Raw genomic sequence first — 21,223 nt, 5'->3', positions numbered from 1 at the left:
CTCCAGAGTAATGGAAAAAAGTCTAGCCATATGTCCAAATAATTTCTCATTAATCAATTGCAAAGTACCTTCCAACAATACTTTATATCAAAATAAGAATTTAAGTGAGATAAAAAATGTGTAGATCTCATTCTGGGCCTATAAAATGAAGGAGCAGGTAGAAGCATCCTGCAGAGTGTAGAAGCAATCTGTTCCAATGTAATTTTTTGTTTTAATTAATGCGTGCTAATTCCCTTTCTCATGGTAACCTCCCCCAGTCAATAGGAGCATTTCTAGGAGTCCTTTCATTTACGTATGTCACCATAGAGGCTAAAAAGCTTTGCTTCACCTATTGCCATCAGGTATATGATGAAAAGAAAATTATAGAAGAAAAGAAATACATAGATTGACACTTCAAACTCCCTAGAAAATAAGATACTCTTAAAATGTACATAGAACCCAAAAAATAGGCTATGAGACTTAAGAAGTCTTTTTTCTTAATCTCCCTATAAAGGACAGAATAATCTAATTTTAGCCCTAGCAAGGTCTTTAAATCCAAGCATTATTCTGCACTACATCAGAATTCCCAGCCTAGAAACTGTAAACAACTTCCTTGCCATCTGGAATAGCATACTAGAATTCAGGCATTGCCAGGTACATGATTTTATGCTTTCTTAGCTTCACTCTTTATCATTCTAGTCTCTCCAGCTGGTGCAAAAAACAGACTCAAACTACCACATAACTTTAGCCTCATCATAAACTAGTATCTTGCATTCCCATACTTGGTTAGATATCTTCATCACGTCACATCTGCATAACTGACTTCTAAATTATGTGCAATATAACTTATTTTTTATATAATAGAAGGTTATTATTCTGTAAGAAGACCGAAGAAATTACAGAGTTCCTCTCAGAAACTTATTTTTTTACCATTCTGTTGAAAAGAGACTTAATATCAAAGAGAATGTGACTCCTGATGCTTAGACTTTTTCATGTCTGCTGGAGGTCAAAATAAGCTTTGTGCTGTTGCAAAAAAACCATTTCCAATTTCATAAAAGTATTGAATAATTCATATGCAAATAATAAGCATTCCATTTAAAGATAGATTGTTAGATGATGCTTTAAATGTTGAGGTTTTCTGCACAAATCTCATTGAAAGGTCTGGTATTTTTAATTGTGAAAAAATTGTGAAAAAAATATTTTACATTTTAATTCAAGTTTGCGTGGTTTTCTATTTTAAATATCCTGAAACATTACAAATGTGCTTTCAATAAATGCTGGTACTAAATCTATTTTACATATGCAAATCTTGAGTTTTTCGGAGCTAAACAAATACAGATTGTTTGTACTGAATGGAAAAGACTTGTGATAATTCTACATTCTCTATGGAGAAATGTAGAAATTCTTAATAGACCTTGATCATGCAAATGGGGTTGTCTCTATATTTGCTTTCAATTTTATTCCAGATGCCATAATCACTGACTTTTCCTTTTGGATGTTTGTTTGTTGCAGGGTCCTCCGGGTCCACCAGGTCTCCAGGGTCCTGTTGGTGCCCCTGGTATAGCTGTAAGTAGCTTATTCAGAGCAAACCCCAATCTTGCCATAACTCATCTGAAACCTAGAAGCTCTTTGAACTGCATGCCCTTACTCGGGAATGTATTTCAAATCACTATTAACAGTTCTGTCATTGTCCCCTTACATGCAGTTGTTTATTGCAAACAAGCCTGCATAGGTGTTATTTTATTGCAGATTTGCAGCCAGGCAATAATTTGAAGGAATTATTCAAAATGAGATAGTGTAAATAGTGAATGGGGCCCATCCTTTCAGTGAACTTGTTTGATGGTATGTATGACAGTCAGTAGTAAAATCAGCTCAGTACCAGATGCATTTAAAAGAGGGTATCTCTTTTCAAAACCTACCTGATACAGGGGGATTGATTTTGATTTTTATTTAGAAGGCTTTGAATTCTTCTGCCATGAAGATTGGTAGAACTGTATGCTGCTCATATTTACTAATATGTAGGTATTCGACAGCTAGAATGCTTATGCAGATGTGAAAGAGAAATGGTATTCAGTGAAAAAAATTGTGGGTATTATTTGTATTATTTTGTGAGTATTATTTTGTGAGTATTACTTGACCACCATTAAACCAGGGCATATGCTGTTATTCTGTCTGTATAACAGATTTCATTCAGTCAAGGTAGTGTACATGCATTTGTAAAGACATTACACATGTTTGGAGTCCTCTTCCAGTCATTTCCATGGAGCTTTTGCTGTTATTATCAGACCTGTGATACTTTTGTTTTTTGCTGTTTCTGAACAGGGAGGTGATGGGGAGCCAGGCCCAAGAGGTCAGCAAGGGATGTTTGGGCAAAAAGGTGATGAAGGTCCTCGAGGCTTCCCTGGCCCTCCAGGCCCTATTGGCTTACAGGTAAATTCCTGTACTATTTTACCCTGATCAGAACACTGATTCCTGTGTCAAAAGCTAAATGAGTATTGTCTTCTATTAAATAAATCATAGCATCAGTTAATAAGAACTGAAAGATCCCATATTCATAGAGGTCATGCATAAATAACAGATTTAATGCTGAAGGAGATTGATAGGATGCACTGAAAGTAAACTCCTGGCTACCATAGGCTTTAGAATTTCATTCAGTAATTCATTCATTTATAGAGTCCAAAAAATTACGTTTTAACAAGAGCACTTCTTTTTACTGGAGATACACATTTTAAAGAAAAGATTCAACCTGGTGGTGTATTTAATATGTCCTAGTCATTTACTGTATTTTCACAATAGGTTTTGGCAACATAGTGTGTTTCTCAGTGATACCACCGCAGACACTACTTGTATTCTGAAAGATTAGAACAACTCCATGATGCTTATACACTGCTGCCATCACTGGCAGGTTCCTATAGTTTCATGTTTCTTCCTCTTAAAATTATTACTTGATGAGTCAAAAAACACAAAGCGAGCGTACAGTAAAATGTAGGCTTCTCACTGCTGCATCCAGAGAATTACAGCTGAAAAATCCTGCTTTTTGAAAAATCTAATTTGCTTAAACATACAAAACAGAACAAGATGTTTAGGACCTTTCATTCATTTCCATGTAATTAACATTAGAGCACAGAGCACTTTGAAACTATTTCTAATCCACACATTAAGCTGTAATGTGAATCATATCTTTTAAAAAATGGAAAAGTATAGCAGTAGTGTTTGAATTTATTAAACAGTATTTCTCCTTTCTATCCACCATGCATAAACTGACTCATCTTTCACTAGCCAAACCTTAGCCTGTAGCTATCATTTGTTAAATTATGTTACATAATGCAGTTCACAAAACTTACAATGAAGTTTATAAAATACTGTAAACCTCCTTGGAAGATAAACGGTTCATTACTGCACCAACACCTATGTCTTGTGTAGATTCATATTGCCTTTGAAATTGAAAATGTCTTTATTTTCAGAAATAATACCTCAGAAAAAATATTCCTAAATTTTATTATGGATTGTTTAGTTTTTTAGTATTTTTAAAAGAGTGAAATAAAATTACCCTTATTTTTCTTTGATCTAGGCTACTGTTTCAGTAGATGTTTTTCAACAAAGTCCACCTTCACATTTTAAGTTTAATGTTCACTAAGCTACAAAAATATAAAAATCAATTTGAAATTAAATATTTCAAATGAGGAATTTTATTTCTCTGATTAAGATATTAATTTGAATTTGTTTGTCCATGGACCAAGATCCCATATTTTCTCATGGTATTGAAGTACCACTGAGAAATCAGGAGTTTCTTTTATTCAGTAATGCAGTCCTTATGGTAATTATGAACTGTTCGGGAGTAACAACTTTCTCTGTCTTATATATAATATTCCATGGTAACTATATCGTACTTACTTCAGTTAAATTCTACTGATATTACTTACATTACACATTAAGTAAAAGTATTTTTGTTCATAAAAGTGAAAATTGGTAATTTTGAAATTTTTTTACCTTAATTGTGAATTTCCTTGCTAATTAATTTTGATAGTATTTTTAAAAATAAGGAAGTTTCTGACAAATGAGTTGGAAGTAAAGAAAATCTGAAAAACTCTGTGGGCCTACCTAGGTTATCTTATAGTCAATTATGACAATTTTACTTAAATTTTGAAACATTAAATGATAAACACCTCAATTAATTCTTACCCAAAAGAACTGAAAGCAGTCCCAAAATACCATGTCCATTAATGCATCAAATACTGATTCAGTGAAATCAGTGGGAATAGGATTTCACCAAATGGCTTTGGAAAGTCTTTTCCAAGACAGAAATATGAAGTAAATCTTTAATTGCCTTCAAATTTTTCTAAATACCTCCTCTGTAAGCAGTTGAATGAGCTGTTTAGGTTTGTCGTGACCATGATTCATAATGGATAAGGCATTCAACTTTTTAAACTAAATGTCTTTTCATGTTCATGAGGTAGAACTGAGTGGACTGTTGGCAAATGGAAGATATTGTTTATTTGAGGTGGGATTCTTCCCTCTGAATATCAGCTCTCTAAAGACTAGTCATCTAGTCCAAGTCTAGGCTTCTGCTCTAATCACTCTTTAGAACAATTAGCTACAAAATCATTATTTGAAATTCCTTACAGTGCAGGAAAAAGTTGAAGTAAATTCAAATTTCATTTGTTGAACTATTACAAGATTACAAAAAGTAAACATGAAGAAAGTTAGAAAGTAATAAAACTACCTATAATCATAACCCTGGCATTACTATTCAGCGTGTACTGTAGTCAGTACCTGTTACTGAAGATAAAATTATCAGCTATGCACTTCTATTTTAATAGAATAGAGTCTAGTACTTTTTAAAATAAGCAAGTATTATATAGAAAAAACCCTATGTCACCATATAAGCTAAAGCCAGCTTTTCTCATGCTGATTATCTAAGGGTAAACAAGCTTTCACAACCACAACACACTGACAGGTCAGTCAAGTTTTCACAGTAGTAGACAACAGAGACATACATCATTTCTAGAAGAGGTATATCTCTGAATTTTGCCAAGTCTTTGTACTGTTCAGATTGTGTCAAAGGAGGGGGTCAGCTGAGGAATGGATATAGAGTTGGCTAAGTTTGTCTCATACTTTTTTATACAGCTTTGTAGCAAATATGGCAAATTGTGCTTTCCAATCTGGTTAGCTACAGTTTGACAACATACTTTGAAAGCAGCAGAACCCAGGTGGTGAAACATAGAACCAGATCGTAATGTAATGTAAGTCAATATAATGCTATTGACTTTAGATCCAGGGGATCTGCTTTTTATAGAAGCCAAGTTTGATCCTACATTTAGGAATGCCCAGCTTAGTGGTGATAGTGCTTCTAGCTGTGGTAACATTATACTAGATATCAGTATTAACATCAGCTATACTTTCCTTTTCCTGGTGTTTGTTATAAGTCAAACTTGGACACTTTGCTTCTAAGGATATGTTTGTATAACCCAATGTAATGCCTCTCAGTAGGATTTATTGCCTCCACTGGACACCTTAATAAAGCAGTTATACAGTTTCCAGTACTTCAGGTTGCTGATACATCTTTGCATAGCACTTCATTATGTTGCACTGATCGTGTTTTCTTTACATATATACGTATAGCATAAATTAAATTACCCAGATGCCCACCCTGGGGGCTAGATAATGATGGTAGTGCTTTTGAAGTCAGCCACCCTAGCATTTGTGTCTGGGCTTTTTCAAAAATTTTCTGCCTCATCTGGTTTAAGGATACTAGGACTATCTATACATTTGCTGTAATATAAAAACCTCTTTTTTTTTAATTTTATTTTAATGCAAATAGGTTTTATTTTCTTGTTCCCCTCTGCCAAGTTCCCAAGTTTCACATGTAGATCTGATTTGTATTGTTTCATATTGATTTATAACTCATCATTCCAGGTACCCTACTCACAGTTTTCTTTTCTGTTCTATGTGTTTTAGGGGCTGCCTGGCCCACCAGGTGAAAAGGGTGAAAATGGTGATGTGGGCCCAATGGTAAGACTTCCTCTGCATTGGTCATTCTGGAGGAGATAAATATCATCCATTTATTACTGTCTTTTCACTGTGGCTCACAATTTTATAAGCTGCTCCTGAATTTGGTGCCTGAGTATGAAACATTTTGTATGACACAAACTTCCTCTGGGATTTACTTCCCTTTCCCATGTCTGTCCCATCCTTAATATAGAGATTTATGTAACTTAAGAAAATACTCTGAAAAGTAGCAAAGCAGATGCTGTGTGTGTCCAAGACAGGACAGTGGTAAGCAGGTTCAGGAAAGAAAGAGAAAAAGGAGAGACCACTGCATCAGAGTTTGGTGCAACTTTTCTGAAATTCAGGGCATTGTACTTAGCCTCAGGTAACTGCAGGCCACAAGATGGTAAACACTCTTCGGTTATGTTTACTGTTTCTCTGGGTGATCTTGAAACTACATTTCCCAACTGTTTATACTGTTGAGAGAATGCCCTCTGGGCTGGTCCTGACTGAAATGCAGGGTATCTACAGTATACATTTGCCTCCAACACCCTATGCCAAGCCTGTATGCTTTATTATTGCCCATCTGTAGGCTCCATGGTGCAGTACTGCCACATGGCTGTTAACAGACGTACAAGCTGCTCAAGGGTCTTTGCATAGTGGAATGAGTATGCAGGTAACCTGCAGGGAAAATACAATGCAGGAAACCAATCCTCAGGAGTCAGATCATTTCCAGCTCAGATACTGTATGACAGCCTGGATCCCCTGCACCTTGTGAAATCATGCAACGGGTAGCAATCTGGCCCTGCTGTTTCTGTAGTACTGCAAAGATTAAAAGTCCTCTACAGATCGAGTATATTATTTGTCATTGGCCAAAAAAGCCCCACTGGACTTAATCTTTATGATTGTAACTATATCAAATTGTCTCTTTGATACAGGGTCCACCTGGCCCTCCAGGTCCAAGAGGTCCCCAGGGTCCTAATGGAGCTGATGTAAGGAATAACCTTTTTTTTCCTCTCAGTAATTCAGTAATAAGTGCTATATTTGGGGTAACTTTTTTCATTTATCATTTATTTCTTTTATCACTGTAGGGTCCTCAAGGCCCCCCAGGCTCAATTGGCTCTGTTGGAGGCGTTGGTGAAAAGGTGAGTGTTGATAATAACCTCCTAGGAATAGAAAACATTGGAATAAGAATATGAATATACATTTTGATTCTGCTTTGGAGCTACATGGGTATATTACAGTTTCCAAATATCCTTCATTGATCTAGTAATTGTTAATAGTGATCTAGCTGTACTAATGGCTGACTTACCATGGTTGGTCTTTTTATTTCACGTTTTACATCACAAAAATATTTAAAAAACAGAGGAAAAAGCTTTAGCGCAGAAAAGGTAGGTTTCAGGTGAAGGATTAAAGTAAGGTTATGGTTATTTCCTTAACTACATAGTTTGATGTCTACAGTAACATTATTGGTTTCAAGTGTTTTTCATTTTATACTGCTGTAGCTTAGAATATCATATAACCCTCTATCTGGAACATTAAGAATATAAGCTATTATCTAATATATCAGTGGTAAACATATCTATGAGGTGAAGCAGTCCTGAAGCATCAATATGTATCTGCTCCTCATACAGACAGAAATAGTTCAAATAAAGTAAAAAATTTGAGGATGATTTGTGCTAGTTGAAAACCTGACTGAAGACTGATGCTGTATGACATTGATTCATCAGAATTTTGTTCATTGCTATTTTCAGTTCTCTATTCAGAACATTTCCTACCAGTATAGGGAGTGGTGTGGGGGGTTTTGTTTCGTTGGGTTTTTTTAATTTCATGCTTTACCCAAATAACGTGTCAGATATATCCTTTTTTTTCTTAAATGAAAGATATTGTATGCAATAGACATAATGGCTTTTTTGTGCGTGCTTTCATTCGTCAGTGTAAACTATTATAAAATGCTCAGCAAACACAAAATATAAAAGTCTCTTGAAATTCCTATTTATGTTTATTTTACTGAGTTAGATGACCTCAGCCAGCTTGTAAACCTAAAAGCATTTTGCTGTAATGTTACAGAAATGTTACAGATTTAGTATTCGTTTTTTCTTTAATTTTGCATTTGGAAAGAAGATTTTGAACAAAGCATAAGGTGCAGGAAACAGAAGATAATTATATTCTAGTCCACTGTATAAATAACTTATTGAGAAACTATATAGATTGCTCTTGAATATTTAAAAATTTGCCACAGAGTATCATATGTATTCAATAAAACACTGATGTCAATGAATCCTAGAAAAGACATCCCTAGGAATGTCAGTATTGATAGCTTTTTAGAAAGATCACTGTATTGATAACATTTCAGAACATGAAGCAAGTTTTTCCTTTTTATTCCTGTCCCATCAGATATTTAAATTTTCCCTCATCTTTCTCATACACCATTACTGAGCTTCTGCACTTCAAAAGTCTTAACTTCTGCTTGCTTTCATTTATCCACATATTCTCTTTGACACAGTGTACCAATATTGTACCTTCAGGTACAAATCCATCAGATCTTTGAATTCGCAAATAATGACTCAAGTACCAGGTCAATCAAAATCATATATATTTGTTATGATTCTGTTCTTGATCACTGTCCAAAAGCATGTCACTCTGCTTCACAGAGCTTTTAGGTATTCTTTTCACAAAATAAGGAAGTTCCCATTATTTTCCCAGGATCATTTGTATGATTAATAATAATAAAAAAAATAATTAAAACCTGCAGTTTGTGCTATGGTTTCTCACAAACTTCTTGTCCACACCCTGTAATAACAAAAGATCTTTCCTATAATGCTCTTCAATATTGTTGACATCTACTATAAAATTTTGGTTGTCTATTTTTTTCACTTTTCTTTAAATAGCCCTTCACTTACATTAGGGCCACGCCAAAAGGAATCACCAACTTCTCATCAGTATGACCAAACTATTCTTTGAGTAGACTCTTCAGATGTTTCATGATTTTTTCCTACATGTCCATCAAATAAATCACTTACCAGTGCTCTGGGATATGGTAGGGTACTGGAATAATGTAATATAATATATGGCTTGATGGAAAAGTATCCAACTTTGTCTGCCGCCTTTTTCTTTTGAGATCAAAGGGTATACAGCCCAAGAAGATTAAAATATTAACTTTATACTGTAGGTTTTTCACGGTAGCAAGGTCATGTCTTAAGCTGACAATGCTTCATTGCATTCCCTGTTTCTCAGTGTGGCTCTGAGCATCAACTCACCTCCTGGTAGCAGTGGCATTCTTCTGTCTTCAATCTTTTTTTACCTAAAACTGCCTAAGGCATACAAAACATGATGTCCTCCTGCTTGACTGTATTATTAACAAGGATATTCCCTCTAATCTCCCAGATTTGTGATGTTGTTCCTCCAGCCTATCTTGAAAGAGAGTTTGGCCTCATGAAGAGCTGCAGGATTTGTTTTTCTCTCTGGGAAGAGTACCAAAAACATGTCTGAATTTTAGCGTTGGTAGAGATGGCAAAAAAAGTTACTGGAAAAAGAGAGTCTGTCAGCAGAATACAGAAAAAAATGGGCACTGTGGGAAGAAAAATTCTTCCTGTGAGCGCTAGGGTACTGAGAAAAATGTTTCTTATGAACTGCCATATCCAGGATTGCACCCATAATATTCACTGCTTTAAAAAAAACCCTTGTATAATATTGTGGCCCATTGAAGTCAATAGGAATTTTGTTATTGGTTTCAATCACCTTTTTTAATTTGTACTGTTTCATGATCAAATTACATTCCGGTAATTCTATAGAAACATTGACTTATATTGAACTCCTTACTCCTTTGTTTCTCCCTGTGACTCTTCTGTGTGATTTAGAATCCCTATTTGCAATAATCAGCCCCCCAAATTTAATTCAAGAACATGAAATTCAGCCTGTTTATCACTGGTTGTCATTTTTATTTCCTCTTGCTTATTTCCCATATTCTCTGCATTCACACAGAGAAGCTTCCAAGTACATTATTTTGGAAGTTTTTATTTATTCTAATTACTTTTCCTCCTCCTCGAGTTTTAGTACATGCCAGTAATTTTCCTGGTTAGGATACCTTCCTTCTTAATTTCAGTTCCATTTAATGAGTTCTGCAAGCTTAGAAATGATAAAGAGTTGTTTTGTCAGGAGGAGTTGCCTCAGTGAGAAGGCAGTTCACACTTTTAAACAAAACATGCATTTTCTCTTTTCCTTTTCTTCCCACATATTTTTTCCCCAACATTTTTATTATGTCAGCATGCTTTGGCCACTGCATCCCTTTCAGGAAAGACGTATCAAACTACAGATAATGTAATGCAGTGCTGATTGTAGAGTGTGGAAAAACATTTTGGCATCCTCCCTGTCACTGTTGGGGAGTGAAATAGATTTGCTTACTTTCCTATTTGAATGGTTAGACTAGGAGATACTGTGTTATTAATATTAGGGTTTCAAAGCCCCCTTGTCTTCTGGCAAAACATAAACAAATTTTTTCACACTTAGTGCCATGTATTTTTAACTAGCTTGTTGTTTCCTCTGCTGAAGACACAAAGGCCTAAATGTTCAAAGACATCTGCAGTACAAATGTGCATGTAGCCTTGCATTATTAATGCCTGTAGCTTCCATGGAGCAGTCTAGAAGTCTTAAGACTTGCACTCAACAAGAACTGTTTAAATCCAGCTTCCACCCAGAGATTCTTCTCTTTGTTGTGCTTATAATTAAGAAAAAGTGGGAAATCCAAATGTACCAACACATGATTAACTCTAGTTAGATATCAAAGGCCTAACGTGCAGTAAGTTGCTCACGACTCCTCAAAACTGGGCCTTAGGTGTTTTACTTTACATAAGAATTTACAACAGAGAGGAAACAGAACAAGTAACATTAACCTCATACTTCTCTTCCACAAAGCCTAACAAAATAAATTTGTCTTTCTAATTTAGGTTAATCTGTGATAACTGCACTGAGTACTGTGCCATTCTTCCACACTTTCTTCCTTCCATAGCATGCATTAAACTGGCAGAGTTAATGAGTAATGCAAAATTAATGTCTTGCAGAACCTAAGTGTTCTTTCTGTAGCCTCTCAGAGTTTCGATCTGTTTTACTGTAAAGTCTCATGTTAAAAAACCACTACATTCGTCTGGGTTTATACTCCTTCCTATCATATAATTCTAAAATAATTTTTAAAATAGTATACTAATAAGTAGTCCAACACAGTAAATAAGTGAGATCAATAGTTTAAATGCTTAATCAGTCATTGATTTATACTGCAGATGGAAGTGAGAAAAGAAAATCAATTGAGTATTCTGGCCCTAAGTTTAAGAACATGTCCTGTAAGTTTTCACAGACATCTTTATGTGTGCATATCATTTTTCTGCACACCTGTGTACAGACAATTGCAAAGATGCTTAATCAAGATGTGTCTAAGACAGTTTATGCTGCCTGAATATCTGACCTAACAAATTACTTTTAATAACTTTACATGACTCACTGACTTGATCTCTTCTCATTCTTCTCCATCTCTCCAACATGCTTCTAAACATAACCCCTCCCAGAAAATATAGGACAGCTTTAGAACTTATCTTTTGATTAAATTTAGCTCTCCACAGAGCCATAATATATGTAACAATCACACATGCATACCTATGTGAAAAGGGATTGTCTTCTGGAATCACAATTTTTCTCTTTTGTTTGTTTGTTTTTGAGGATAGTAAAAAGGAGCAAAAGTGTAACTGAATCTTTTTCACAACCCAGTCAGTTGCAAAGTTGCCTCTCATTCTTACACAATAAATCACCATGTCCCAGAATTTAACCAAAAGGTGTCAGCCTTCCATTCACTATCTCTCGGTCTCTGTGCTTTTTATGGACAGCTCTACACAACTGGTCATAATAAGGAAAACAAAGGATTTTTAAACTACTGTCCTTAGTCTGATAGAAATAATTCTGCTTGCTTAATCCAAGGCAGTTTTCAGAATAAAATGTGTCGGTGGAATGACATGACTTTGCAGGTTAGAATATCTCTTTTTGCTCTTGAAATTGTCAGAGGAATGCTTTGCCTTAGAAAGACATGCTAAATTTTGAAAGATCTGACCTGATAAAAAAAGAGGGGAAAAATTCTAGAGGTGGAATATATCTACTATTATATCATAAAATCTATTTCCCAAAAGAACATGAGATATTTCCCATGGAGAAGGTGTACCAGATTCTGAATTAATACCATCATTACCAAAAATGCAAAGAAAGACAAGGGCAAACAAAAACTTACAGATTGCACAGTTTTTAGTAGCTATAAATATGCACTGTGTAAATATATATCAGCTACAATCTTCTCTATCAAGACATTGTTTAACTCCCTTAACAGCTGACTAAAACAAATACAACCTTTCATAGTACCTAATATTTGGAATATAAAAACCAGTGTCAGAAAAAACAAGGACTGCATACAGGGAAGAGTAACATTTTTTAATAGAGCAATGATTTAGAAGTATTAATGTGAAATGAAACTTTAACTGGTCTCATCTTTCACAGATGCCCTTTAAGGGGAACATCTTGACATTTTCTAGCCCTTCCAATTTTGTTGCCTTCCACACTGCTGCTTATTGGGGAGTTACTATGCACAGAGCTCATATAGGTTGTCTGGATCTGCCAGTTTCAGCATGCGTGCATAGCAGGGACCCCTGAGATCCCAGGAGCGCAGTGTTCCCCCATTGTCCTCAGTATAGGTCAATATGTTGGAGATGTGTTTTTCAATGGCATGGGTAAAGAGCGGATTACAAATCAAATGTGAGTCATCATAAATTACAGTATCATTTGGCAGAGAGGCAGAAAAAGAACTCGTTCTCTGAGAAGCTTAGAAGGGGATTATACTGGCACAAGTGCTTGTCAGGAAAGACTTGGCACAATTAGTGCTCAGATGTCACTCGTTTAGTTTGTCCTGAAATGGGGACACTTGTTGAAAGGGTCTATGTTGTGGACTCTGTTAGATATAAAATATCTACTAACTTGAATAAATCAATTTCTTGCTAATTCCAGACCTCATTCTCTGTTGCTACGTAAATCTAATTTGATTGATACTAGGCATGGACAAAAAAACCCAAACCAAAACTAATGATGCTGCAGTTCAGTAAAGTTCATGCAGAGGGTAAGGAAATTATGGTTATGAATTTTCCTAGGAAACATACTTAATGCTTATTGATCTGATGTATCCTCTAGATGATTATTTTTTTTTAAATAACAAATACTGTATCACTGAAGCAAATGACTATTAAGTACTAAAAGGTATCATTAATGTTTAAGATTGATGCAAATTTAAGTATGTCTAATAAAACATACCACATTTTCTAAAGGCAAATTCACCCTTTAAAAGTGCCCTTTCTCAAGGACATTCTAATATTGCTTCTAAAATTGTGGTTATCTGTTAATTATCCTATTCTACAATCCAGTTGGATACTTAAATCTTCCATTCATCTAATGTAATATTTATATTGGGGCAAATTCTGGTCCCAGTGAGGTCATTGTACTACCATTAACTTGTATGAACAAAAAGTTCAGTATCTACACCAAATTTGTCTAAGATTCATATTTTATGGTTTATACTTTTATACTGTCTGCATGGAAATGACAGAGATGCATTCAATATTGATTGAATTGTCATAGAATAAAGAGTGGCATGCAGGCCACAGAGGATATGATGGATACACAGATTTATTCCAAATCTGTGGTTTGAGTTCAGCAGAGGGGACTAGGTGAAATGCACTTTCAGCACTGGAGTACTCTTGTTTATAGGTATCATTATTGACAAGGTTCATTTGGTTTGGAAAGAAATACATATTGGGGAAAAAAAATCCCATTAGCAGTTACATTGAGAAATCCTTTGGAATAAAAATATACAGAACTTATATCTCAGAACTCCATGACAATCATAAAGCAGATTCTGTTATCCTTTCACAAATTTGCGTGTCTGTGATGCTAATAACTAAATATTCTACTAACAGAGTAGTTTTTTATAAATGTTTATTTATCAGACCACTGAGCTAGAAAACAATCAGTCATAACTAAACTTTAAAATTAACAATTGCAAAGACAGTCACTGAGCTAATGCTGTGTATTAGCTCAAAAAGAGACTAAATTAACTTAAATGTTCATTTATTCTTGTATAATCTTTGACTTGCACAGATTTCTGTGTGCTGTTGTCCTTAAAGCCATCTGCTTTACTAAACAATTTTCATCACCAGTAAATACATAGCGTACACCTTTGTAGCCTGTGGTGAAAGTTTTACTGTTATGCTATAATCTTATCCTTATGTTTTTCCTTATATGATTTTTTATTCTAAGTACCTATAGAAACAGTATCTTCACTCCATTTACATTAATTTCCGATTAGTATGCTCTTACTTGTAGAGACTTGCTTCCAGGAAAAATGTATTTTCTAAAGAAAAAAACATACAGAGTTGATAGACTTCTTTGCTTTTTTTTTGTGACTAGAAAGCAAGATGACAAACAGGAAATTTGCAATATATGGGCTAATAAAGGGGAAGATCTTACAAAGCCCAAGGGAAAGTTAGATCCCTGTCTCACAAAAACCTTAGTTTGATATATTCTCTCTAAAATTTCAGAATCCATTTCTGCAAAACTGTATGTAACTCAATCCCCTTTAGGTAGACCCAATAAAAGACGGTTCTTGTAAGCTGTTCACGTGAAAAAGCATGAGAAGAACATGTAATAACAGAAGTAAAATCATAGAATTATGTTCTCTAATGATTCATCGATTTATCTCACGCATTTACAGGGTGAACCTGGAGAAGCTGGTAACCCTGGGCCTCCAGGAGAATCTGGAACATCTGTGAGTATTTTGGTTTTCTCTTATTATTAACCTTTATTATGGTGTGTTTAATTTAGAAAGCATTTAATCAGACTTCTTGTGTAATTGTATATGTTTTCTTTAAGTTTTTAGTGAAGAACTTATACCTTTAAAATGCAATTTGTTTCTGTATAATTATAGCTACATCTTGTACTAACACCTACAGGACAAAGCTGAAGCCTTCCTAAAAGAATATCTATTGTTTTCTTCCAGAAGTATTAACTTTGACATGCAAGTTTTTCTCTCTGAAGCAGTTCCTTGATGCAAACTGGGTTTGCACTGTTGGCACTTGACCTGAGATTTATAGGTTTTTCAGTCTGAGTCTGAGGTCCTAAATTCACATTCAAATGCCAGTATTTATTAACGAGTAACATTGTCGAGGTCTGAAAGACAGTTTTGCTATTGGGATCTCTTTTTAGCCATTCAATTTCCAGATGACATTTTTGTGTTCATATGTTTTCCACAGGGTCCAAAAGGTGAAAGGGGAGAAAAAGGTGAGGCTGGTCCACCTGGAGCAGCTGGACCACCAGGTGCTAAAGGACCTCCAGGTGATGATGGGCCCAAGGGTAACCCAGTAAGTGAGCTTAATAATTTTAACACAAAGCACTGTGAAGCACTGCTGATGTTGTGCTACGTACAGAACTGTATATAATTTTCTACATTTGAACTAAATTCATTACATGTTTCATAAAATATTTGTGATCATTGCTACCTGCTTGTCAAAGGATTACATGTTCCTTGTTATTTTCTTGATTTATCTAGGGGCCAGTTGGTTTTCCTGGAGATCCTGGTCCCCCTGGGGAACCCGGTCCAGCTGTAAGTATACTTAAAAACCAGGTTTAGGTCCTAGTCTTGGTTTGTACTAATTTCTAGTTAACCCTGCCTCTTCTTTGTCTGGGAATGAGGTCTTGCCTGTAAGATCTGTTGCTTTTCTGTTCGTATATTTCTTAAGGCTTAAAAAAGGTTTAGAAATCTTTAAGAAGCTTGAAAACTAACGTCCTTAGGAAAATGCTCTGTAGAAAGTGCTGTTAGTTTTATATATGAAACTATGTTACTTAATGTAGCTGAAGTTTGTATCTTGTTTATTTTCCTGTGAATTATGTAGGGTCAAGATGGTGTTGGTGGAGAGAAGGGTGAAGATGGTGATCCTGGTCAACCTGTGAGTTGTTTCTGTTATTTTTTTTCAGCTGCGTGTTCTTTTCTATACTAACAAAGTATCTTTTGATGAATCAGTAGTTTCTATACATTCATACTCCTAAAAATATTTTCTAAATGGATGCTCTTTCTATTATACCGAAAAATATCTATTAATTTCCTTGCAGAGATAGAACTGCCCATATTATAGTAACAATCAGAAGCAAGAGTTCAATTTCTTTTAGAAGTAGAAACAAATGATGTGTTAAGGATTTGTCCTGGAGCTGCTGAGGAGCACTAAAATTAGAGCAACTCTGAGCATAACAAAAGGAGAGCTGCAGCCAAATAATCTTCATTAGCTGACCTGATGAAATGAAGCAAGATCTTGATGTTTCTGCTTTAAGAAAGCTAAAAAGTAGCTCAGCAATACCCATATTAAGCATCAAAGTTCTTATATTTCTGTAGATTCCCATATTACAATATCATAAATTTAATTTTTTTTTATTGAAGAAAAGGTAGTTTTCATTTTGGAAAGTGTCTTTCTAGCTCTGGAAGTACTGATTATCAGGAAATTATCCTATACAGTACAGACTCAAAATAAAAAATGCCAGCACATTGAACATATGGTTGGAAGTAAGTTATAAACTCAGGTTTACTTGCAAACTTCAGGAAATTAATCACTGTATGTCTGTCTTAACAATGAGTACTTTCAGAGAAAGTTCCTGAAGAAAAGCTTAGCAAACTATTAGGAACCCTGAAATAAATAAGAGTATCACAGCTTATCAAGATGGAGTAGCCGTCAGTAGCCACACATGACTATCAGAGCAAAAAGATTTTTCAAGAGAAGGCCACCCATGGGGTAGCTAACTCGCAGATGTCAGTGAAAAAATTTAGTGGAAGTAACAACTTCAGCACCTGAGAAAGCAAGAAATTTCTTAATGGAGTTAGGCAGTAAGCTAACACCATATGTTACTTCTGTGTGGCCACTTCCTGGTCTGAAATGTTTTGTTGCAAACAGGAAGAGAAAAAAAGAATGACTGCAGTAACAAAAACTGTTAAGAATTTCAAAAGACCACCCTAAGAAAGGATTTGTTGAATAAACAGGTACACTTCCATGTGTGTATTTTTGGTACTTTCTGTCTGTCTGTTGGAAGGGGCCAACATATTATGGAAGTTTGTTGCATTTAATAAAGATTATAACTTTCTTCTCTGTTTCCATTCAGTTTATAATTTTCCATTGCAGGGTCCACCAGGTCCTTCAGGTGAAGCTGGCCCACCTGGTCCACCTGGGAAAAGAGTAAGCAATTTCTCATTTTCTCTTGTACATGTCTTTTTCTGAGGCGCTATGTTCTAGAGAATTTCAGCTACTTGTATGCTGTTTGAAGTTTAAGTAATGTAATAGGAGGAATGAAAAATAGAAACAGCAGAAAAAAACCCTTTAACATGCATTACATGGAACATGGGAACAAAAATAGGTACAGAGGAATGTATTCCTTACCTATAAATGCAGTTTTTCTTTTCACCCAAGCTAATATAGTGTTTGCTAGGGTAAGAATTTTGTGTCTGCTCATAGATGTGAGTTATTATGAGAGTAATACAAGATATCATCCCTAGGCACATGGCTGCTACCAGGGAACAGGAAGAATGTGTCTGCTTTGGTGTCTTTAGCCTCTGAAATAAAATAATTTCAATGCAGCTTTTGTGTAAACCTATGTCATCCCCTCTGCATACAAAATTAACATTCAGACATTTCTGTAACTTATGAAGCTGTTTCATTATTTCTAAACTCTTTGAAGCTTCACTGGCTTTACAAATACAGCTAATCAAAACCAGCAAATAATGTTACACTTACAGAACTGTAGTAGATGCATCAACCTTTAGGTCTGCTTCAGAGATCAATTAGATGTAGTTTTTACACTTAAAAAAAACAAGAGAGGGGGGCATCATAAAATGTAAGCTGAGAGCTATTTAACAAAATGCGTTAAATTGCTCTTTTTAATAGTCTTGAGTGAACTGACATGCCTGATTAGTTTTATCTATTTTACACAATAATCTATTCGCTTCACCAACTTGCAAAACACTTATAATGCTGTAAATCATTATGGTAGCATTAGCAACCTTATCACTAGACCTGAAATATGGCTCGATTGAATATTAGCAATTAGTATGTTTGTTTGATGTCAGATTAGAACTTCCTATTTTATTATATAGAAAGGCAGTAGCTCATTCCTAACAGATGGGATTTATTGAATCTGATTGTACCTAGACAAAAAACACTTTAGAAACACAAATATCATGTCACTTGTGGTTTGACACAGTTTAGGGAAAATGTATGGCTAAATATTGTCAAGCAATCCCTTTCCTGAATTCTGAAGAAAACATTTTGTAGAATCAGATTCTGTTACTTGAATACCTGAATGTTTCAAGCTTGTAGGGAGTCTGTACTGTATGTATACCAGAGAGAAACAGTGAAGTATTGAAAGCTTCATACTTTGCTGGCAGAATAAACACAAAAAATGCTCTTCATTAGTTTTTGTCAGTTCTATGGTAGAATCAGTTTCAACAGAAAGCCCTAACAAGTGTCCTTTCATCCAAAAGGAGGTACCATTTCAGCAGTAATACCACTGTCTATGGAGGTGCAGCTTTGGCTATACTACTAGAAAGCCGCATTCCACCATGTTTTTTATTTTGCTGTCTCTGAAACAACAGGCTGGCAGAGCTCAGGATTCATGCTTTTAATCTACTCCCTGGAACTCCTCAACTGTACAGTCACTTTATTTATTCTGTTACTAATTTTCATTCCCCTCTTCCCCTCTATTTTGGAACTGACCTGGCCTCCGTTTCACTGCCCAGTCTTCTGAAATTACATTTATTGCCAGAGTTTTCAGAGTTTTAAACAATCTGTGTTTAGTATTGCTGGTTACAAAGAGGATCCTCTGGCTTTCCCTGGGAAGCAAATTCTAGTGAAAGACATGGACATAAATGCAGTTTTCCCATTGTATCTAAGAGACCAGCTACAGACACACATAGTGACATTCAACTATCAAGTGAAGGCCAAGAATAAACTATTTTTCCTGGTTATTGATGGATAACAGTAATAGGAGTATTAGTTGGTGAGACAAGCAAATACCAAACCTGTTTGACTGTTGTGCTCTAAAGGCTTTGATAGTAAAAACCAGAGCCTTGCAGGCTAAGCAAGGGTCTCATAGACAAGCAGTATAGTGAATTTCTTTTAAGAAATACCACTTTAGGAAGTACATGTCAGAACAATATGCCTATTCCAGATTCCTACTCTGAAGAAGTAAAATGGACTAGCATGCTAATGACCACTTAGCTCAAGTCTAAATCAAAATAAAAGGTTAAATCTATGGATGAAACAAAAATGGATCATTAGAGCATCCACAAAATTTGTATCCTAATATATTACTTTTCAGACCTAACAATTGCTCTTCCAAAAATATTTCTAACACTGCCTGTCCGAAAGTTATAATACACCAGATACTTTCAGTTTTATAACAGAGACACCACTGTATCTTCAGAATAAAGTTATTTTAATGATATTATGAAGTATGGAAGAGCAGACAAAAATGCCCAATAGGTTCACGTAGCAAAAATTGAGGGCATTTTTTTTTCTGTATGAGTTCTTTTGTCTTCTCAGTTCTACATAAAATGTATCAGGCAATATGTCCAAACTTAAAGTGTAATGATCATAAAAATCACCATGATAGCTGGAGTGGTGAGGGTGGGGAGCCATGCATTAATTTAAAATTATTGTTATTGAGATCTTTTCTGTCAGTTAAAATTTACCAGGCACTCCAACAACTCAAGTGTAGGAAGGTAAGATAAATAATAATTAGCAGTCTTTCTCTGTAGAAGCACCATCTGTGCCATGCCAGCAATCACAGGCTGTTAGAAAGAGCAGTTCATTTAGCTGCTTTGCACTTGGTGCAGCATTGGCACTGTTTGATAATGAATGCACCCCCTTTGTCTGGCAATCATGATTCATTGTATTTGTAATGTAGCGATCACAGTGGGTTTAGCCCTGCTAATTCATGTCACAGCTGCATTTCTAGATTATGCAAAGACCATATTTTTCAAATACAAACTACCACGCTCAACCCTTTTCAGTTTCTTAGATAGGGTAGATTATAATCCATATGGGAACTTGAGTGCAAGGAATTCTGAAGCAGTAAAAACAATGGGCATGTAAATCAATTAATGTAAGAAAAAAGTCCTGTTTCTAAAATATTCCTGAATTTGTTTATATATCTGCTAATTATTTTTCTTGTTATCGCTGCAAACTGTGATCCACCAAACCAATTACAGAGTACACAAAGAGGTATATGCATCAGAAATTATTATTGGAACAGCAGTGATTTAAATTATTCTTCCTGTTTTAAGGAGTCAGCAATTGGACCACACTGCCCAGGGCTTTTTAGCTTCTCTGTATTCTGAAGAGGTAAAACTAAGTCCTTTACCACTTACAGCTCTTAAAAATACCAAAAACAACAACCTGTCGATACCCACAACAAATGACCGAATACCAATGTGGGTAATTCAATTCATTTTGCATAACCTTGGATGGAAAGCCTGAGCTATCTCTGTTGGCCCAAAGGTTCATACAGTGCTGCAGATGTTTAGCTCAACCCTGGAAAAAGCTTAATTTCAGAAGTAAATGAATGATAATATACTTGTATATAAATAGTTATAAAATTAACATAAATTTCCAGGAGTGGATGGTGAAATATATCAGGCTATAAAAAGTTTGGGCTAAATTCAGCTCTAGTATAAAAAAGTGGTATTAGGTCAAACTCTCATCTAAAACCCTGAGCTTACAAAGCATACAGATAGATGCTTGACTGGAAGAACAGTTCATACCTGTAAAATTAAGAATGTGGTTTAGTGCTTTACTTTTAGGGGCATGCATGTTTTTATCTGTTACGAAGTAGAAATTAGTAAATAAAAGGAACTGATGGAATTCTTCTTGTTGCTGGTCCTTAGAACATTGGTTTTAATTTCTGCATAATAAACCACTTGCAGCATTAATGAACAGATGAGTCTTAGGAGGTAATTTTTATAGATTCAGCAAATCGCCTTGTGATTGATCGTGCTTTTGCTTTAAGCTGCTCATTGATTGACAAGAAATAGCTACTTTTAATAAAGACATTTCCCAGGCTAAAACTTAACCTTGTAGGAAAACAGTTGGTCCATTATCTTGAGTACGTCTTTTCTAAACTAAGTATATATAAGAGAACCATT

General features: G+C 35.2%; 1 protein-coding gene across 4 annotated transcripts in view; it reads left to right on the top strand.

Moving 5' to 3' along the window:
• COL11A1 (collagen type XI alpha 1 chain) overlaps positions 1-21,223 on the top strand; it is a 160,294-nt gene that overhangs the window by 121,113 nt on the left and 17,958 nt on the right. For all 4 annotated transcript variants that reach the window (XM_056356276.1, XM_056356277.1, XM_056356278.1 and 1 more), the window contains 10 exons: positions 1,492-1,545; positions 2,302-2,409; positions 5,938-5,991; positions 6,906-6,959; positions 7,059-7,112; positions 14,759-14,812; positions 15,297-15,404; positions 15,593-15,646; positions 15,936-15,989; positions 17,208-17,261. In XM_056356276.1, coding sequence (XP_056212251.1) covers positions 1,492-1,545; positions 2,302-2,409; positions 5,938-5,991; positions 6,906-6,959; positions 7,059-7,112; positions 14,759-14,812; positions 15,297-15,404; positions 15,593-15,646; positions 15,936-15,989; positions 17,208-17,261 — 648 coding nt within the window. The remainder of the gene's footprint in view (positions 1-1,491; positions 1,546-2,301; positions 2,410-5,937; positions 5,992-6,905; positions 6,960-7,058; positions 7,113-14,758; positions 14,813-15,296; positions 15,405-15,592; positions 15,647-15,935; positions 15,990-17,207; positions 17,262-21,223) is intronic.

The sequence above is a fragment of the Falco biarmicus genome, chromosome 11 (genome assembly GCF_023638135.1).
Source record: "Falco biarmicus isolate bFalBia1 chromosome 11, bFalBia1.pri, whole genome shotgun sequence".
Lineage (NCBI taxonomy): Eukaryota > Metazoa > Chordata > Aves > Falconiformes > Falconidae > Falco > Falco biarmicus.
The sequence above is the reverse complement of the archived record's forward strand: the minus strand, read 5'-3'. Positions and strand labels throughout refer to the sequence as shown.